Source organism: Sinocyclocheilus anshuiensis, unplaced genomic scaffold (assembly GCF_001515605.1).
Source record: "Sinocyclocheilus anshuiensis isolate Anshui unplaced genomic scaffold, SAMN03320099.WGS_v1.1 scaffold222, whole genome shotgun sequence".
Classification (NCBI taxonomy): domain Eukaryota; kingdom Metazoa; phylum Chordata; class Actinopteri; order Cypriniformes; family Cyprinidae; genus Sinocyclocheilus; species Sinocyclocheilus anshuiensis.
Window position 1 is genome coordinate 2,540,395 of NW_015542408.1, and position 5,244 is coordinate 2,545,638.

At 34.8% G+C, this 5,244-nt stretch overlaps 1 protein-coding gene across 2 annotated transcripts in view; it reads left to right on the forward strand.

Annotated features, from left to right (window-relative positions):
* Positions 1–5,244, forward strand: part of smyd3 (SET and MYND domain containing 3) — a 186,867-nt gene that overhangs the window by 154,037 nt on the left and 27,586 nt on the right. For both annotated transcript variants that reach the window (XM_016492449.1, XM_016492450.1), the window contains exons 7-8: positions 1,482–1,584; positions 4,362–4,472. In XM_016492449.1, coding sequence (XP_016347935.1) covers positions 1,482–1,584; positions 4,362–4,472 — 214 coding nt within the window. The remainder of the gene's footprint in view (positions 1–1,481; positions 1,585–4,361; positions 4,473–5,244) is intronic.

Below are 5,244 nucleotides of genomic sequence, written 5' to 3' on the forward strand. Positions count from 1 at the left end.
TCTAGTATTTTAGACTGGTTGGGCACTTTAAAATAACTTGCATTTATTGATCATTAAATAAATATTTTACCCCAAAATAGAAAATTTCATTATTTACTGACTGTCATTTTGTTTTAAACCCTTTTGTCATTTTTTTTTCTTCTGTTAATATGACATTTTTTAATTTTGACTATATAACTTTTCCTTCTTTTTGGAGCTTGGCATTATACATCACTGTACATTCTCTTAGGAAAATGTCTGTAAAATATCTACTTTTGTGTTTCACAGAAGAAAGAAAACAATATAGGTTTGGAACAACATGAGTAAATATATGAAATTTAAAAAAATAAATTATTTAATAAAAAGTAAATTATTAAATAACATTAATATAGTAAATAAATTTCTCTATATATTAATGAAAACTAGTAGTAAATTAAAATTGTGTATATACATTTTTTTTTCTAAATTATTCATCACAGAAGTAAATTGTTATAAAATGATTCATTATAGTTTGTTTGTTTCATTTATTTGGATAGATAGATAGATGGATGGATGGATGGATGGATGGATGGATGGATGGAAAAATACATTTACATGTATATACATACATTGGAAGAATTATTAATTTAAACGTCTGGTTTGTCCAGATGCATGTTTGTAAATTTAAAAATAGCTATAGTAAATAACCAGTGTGACATCAGCATCCATATACGTCACTAACAGCATCAGCAGAGATGATCTCACCTTAAAGCACAAGGGTCTTAAAAAGATCATCGGTGTCATATCAGTGTCTTTCATTGCTGTCACTCTCGCCTTGTCGCTTTCAGTTTGTTCTCTCCAGAAAGGCAGCAGGTTACATAATATCACATTCAAGAGGACAAATGTCCCGCTGGCAAACATGTCAGTTTGCTTGTTTTCTGTGTCTCCTGACTGTAGCAACGTGTTTCTTTAGTTAATTAATTAGTGATGCCTGATTTATGTTCCACTATTTAGCAGTTACAGTTCTTGTGTTTTATTTATTTGGATCAAGAGAAATCGAGAGTATGAGGGATTTGCAGTTTGATTTCAACTCAGTGTTTGATGAAGAAAAACAATTAAAACATAATAATTCACTTAGTGAGAAAAATAGGAACTGTTATGAGTTTGTAGAAGTTTTGTGTTTTGACAGGCTGAACTAAATCCACCACCGTTGGGTGTCATTTGTTAAATCAACCTGGGTTTGTGCAAACAACAGAAAAAAAAAACTTCATTTAAATAGTTATTTATTATAATATTGTTTTAATACTAATTAACAAATTGTTGGCAGAGCTCTCTGTTTTACATGAAATAAATGATCTAGTAAAGTGAATTTTGCTCTTACTCTTAAACGACCAGCTTCTGTCCTAAACTAGTCCCGATCTTTATTCTCATGAAGGCCTAATTAAGGATTGCGAGGATCCAGTGAGACACAGTGCTGGTGAATTGCGCTTAAACATGGTTTGTTTTGTGTTTGTCTGTCGCAGCATGTCTCTGCTGAACCATGACTGCCAGCCCAACTGTGTCATGATCTTTGAGGGCAAGAGACTCATGCTGCGAGCCGTTCGCCTCATCAGACCCTGTGAGGAGGTACAGCACATGTCCATCCATACACACTCACACACACTTTAGATCTTAGTCTTAGTCCGTTTTACCCTGTCTCACGCTCTCTCTCTTAATGTATGTCATTTTTATTCTGCCCTGACCCAGGGCTCTTTAAATTCATAGGAACTGGGAGAAAATTATAAACATGGGTCTCTGCTGTCACAGGGCCCTGGACAATATTACCAGTTGCCATTTTTTTTAATATTTTTTAGCCATTTCTTCAACATTAAATGGAATTTCAATGACTTTTCAAACATATTTTCCAAACACATTAAAGTTTAGAATTTTTTTTATTTTATTTCTTATTAATTCTCACTCTGTTTCTGTTAGTTTTCATTTAGTTTTAGATTTGTATTGTTTTTTGTTTATGCTTTATCATGTTTTTATTGTTTATTTTTATTTATTTCTTTTATTATATATATATAGTTTATATATTTTAATTTATACTTACCGGTAGTTAGTTTTAGAATCAAGAAAGTTTACATTAGTTTTATCATTTTAGTTTAGTTTCAGTTTGTCTCAGTAATGTTTATTTTTATTTCTGTTTATGTTTCCATTAACAAAAATGTTTTCACTCAGTTTTCATTAATAATAATTATATGAATAATAATAATTATTATTGTTAGTTTTAATTTAGTTTTAGCATTTTATCATTCTTTTTATTATGTCAATTTATATTTTTATTATATTTAGTTAGTTGTTTCCTTTAGTTAGTTATTTTAATTATATTTATTGAGTTTTGGAGTCATGAAAATTTATTTTAGTTTCAATTTTTCCCAGTAATGTTAATTTTTTATTTTCAATTTCTATTTCATTAACAAAAATGTTTTCATTCAGTTTTTGTTAGTAATCATAATAACACAGTCTCCTACCCCAAACTCACTCCATGCATTGATTGAGCCAAAAGTTGCAATGTCAGGCTGCTCAAATAAACATATAATATTTTCATAGTGCCATGCAGCCACAGTGTTTATACTTTCAGCCCATAAATATCTTCCTTGCTGCTGTCTGTTCATATTAAACTGGAACAGGAGAAAGTATTTTAACTGCCATTAAATTACACACATCACACCACAGTTTCCCAAGTGCAGGCACTTAACAGAGCCTCCTTCCAGATCAACTTCACCATAATTCAGTCATCTGATGTACATTTACTGCATTTAGCATCCGCTCTTATTCAGAGCGTCCTGCAGAACTCTTTAACCATCAGTCCTGACTAATCAAAGCTCATTTAAACCTATTTGCATGACCGCACACATCCGTCACACCACCAGCAGAGAGCCAAGATATGCATATACATTATTCATCTACATTAACACCTGAATCCATTCGGCTGATCTGTGGCTGGATGTGGTTTTTAGCCTCAAAGATAAAGAAACTCATTATGCGGCCGTTCTGTTTATTTCTGCTCTGAAAGTTTCGATATTCCAAAGTAAATCTGGAAGTCATACTTAATTTACCTCTGACAGGGGGAGGGAACGTCGAGAGAGGAAGTGAACTGGAGAATGAAATTACCAGCAAGCTGTCTGTACACAGGAAGTAATGAGAATTCACACTATAGGTGTAGGATATATACGACGGCAGAATACATGAGTGCTCATCGTCCCACAGACTCTGTTTACACACACACACACACACTCGTGGCGCGATTAGCATTCATACACCCACACACATCTGCACACTGTACACACGCTGCTGTTTGCTCATAAGGGTCATACTCATCTGTTCTGGATCTGTTTTTCGTTTTCTCCTCTTCCTGTTTCTGTTGCTTTCTTTTGCTTTCTGTTTTTTTTTTAAATAACTCAAAATAAGCATAAAATGATCAAAATATAGTACTAATATAGATTTTTAAATAAATTCACTTAATTATATTTTCAAATGTTTTTGGCCATTTTTAGTATATTTTTTCCATCTAAAATATTTATATATACATATATATATAGTTTAAAAAAAAAAATGTTTTATCATATATCTAAAACATAGTTTTTTTTTTGTTTGTTTCCCATATGGAGAAGTGGATGGTCAAGCACGTTGCATTATGGGATATAGTATTACGTGCAGTTTCTGTTGTTTTATACTGCACAATTTAAGAAAACGATATGTCTGCACTTATAAATAATAACCAGTGAAATTAAAAATGTAATTAAATACATGGAAATTTGATATTGATATGATATTAATATTCTGTTGGCACTTTATGCATTTCTTTTAAAAATAAAAGATAGTATGTAACACCAAACACGTCTGTAATTGGATGTACATAAAGAAAATGGATAATAAATAAATAAATCTTTCCCAAACCTCTAAAGACAGAAAGTCATCAGAAAATGCAATGCAGAAAATCATTGTTCAGATTCTCCCGAGTCACCTGTCACAGTAGATGATGAAAATGATTCAAACGATTAGCTCCTAATAATTCAACAGCAGTTCAGCCTATTCCGCTCGATTATCTGTATGTCAGCTGTGTTAACAACAGCCTTGAAGATGGTTGAACACATAAACACAAACATATGCACAATAAAGTAAAGCAGACACATTTTCTATTTTGTTTACATCCTGCAGAATTGGACCAAAGGGAAACCATGTGTTTTTCAAATGTTAGCTCAGCATGCAGACTTTCAAACTTCCACAAAACATTGCCTACGTTCCCAACCCTAGTGAGCTGCCATTGTGTTTATTGTATTTCTCTCTTAGATGATTCTGCTAGTTGTCTGAGATTTTTCATCTAACCATCTCTGATCTCTCTTTCTCATTCTCTTTAGCTCACTATAAGCTACACCGACATCCTCGCAACCAGCAAAGAGAGACGTTCCCATTTACAGGAGCAATACCACTTCCTGTGTCAGTGCACACGCTGTAGCACTGAGGACAAGGTGAGCCGTGTGAACAGCCCTTCAGATCTATCTTCCCTTCCCTGATCTTTCTCATCCTCCCTTTATCCTCATTTTTCTATTCCTCTCACTTTCACCCCATCGCTCCTGGAAAAGGCTTTCTCCCCGCCTCATTGTGTCCTGGCGGGATCGCTATCTATCATCCCTCTTCTGTTTTCCGCGCTCTCTTGCTTGGTGTCTGTTCCACTCGGCCCTCCAAAGCATCTGATGATGTGTCGAGTCTGTCGGACCGGCCCTAGACCATCAGCCCCGGGGAGCCCGTCCTCAGCAAGCCCTGTCATCTGTGATCATCACTGCGATGACAGGGGCATGTCAAGAGTAAAGCTTTGGATGGCATGCATGGGAGAGACGAGTACAAGAGAGCGGATGAATGTGGAGAGATGGGAATTTAAAGGTGAAGTGTGTCATTTCAGGGATGTTAAAATGCTTTTTCCCCCATCTGCACAAACTACTCTAAGTAAACCATTTGTATGTTGATTCCCAGAGAATTGTAAAGACTCAAGTTTGTTTCACTTCCATTTGGTTGAAAAATACAGTTCCATTTCTTTACCAATCTGTTTCTGAACTAGGCTGTGTCCCAATTCACACTCAGTACAACCTAAAGTGATGTGACATGTGGCCAAGCATGGTTACCCATACTTGGAATTAGTGCATTTAACCCATCCAAAGTGCACACACACAGCAGTGAACACACACACACCCGGAGCAGTGGGCAGCCATTTTTTTTGCTGCGGCGCCCGGGGAGCAGTTGGGG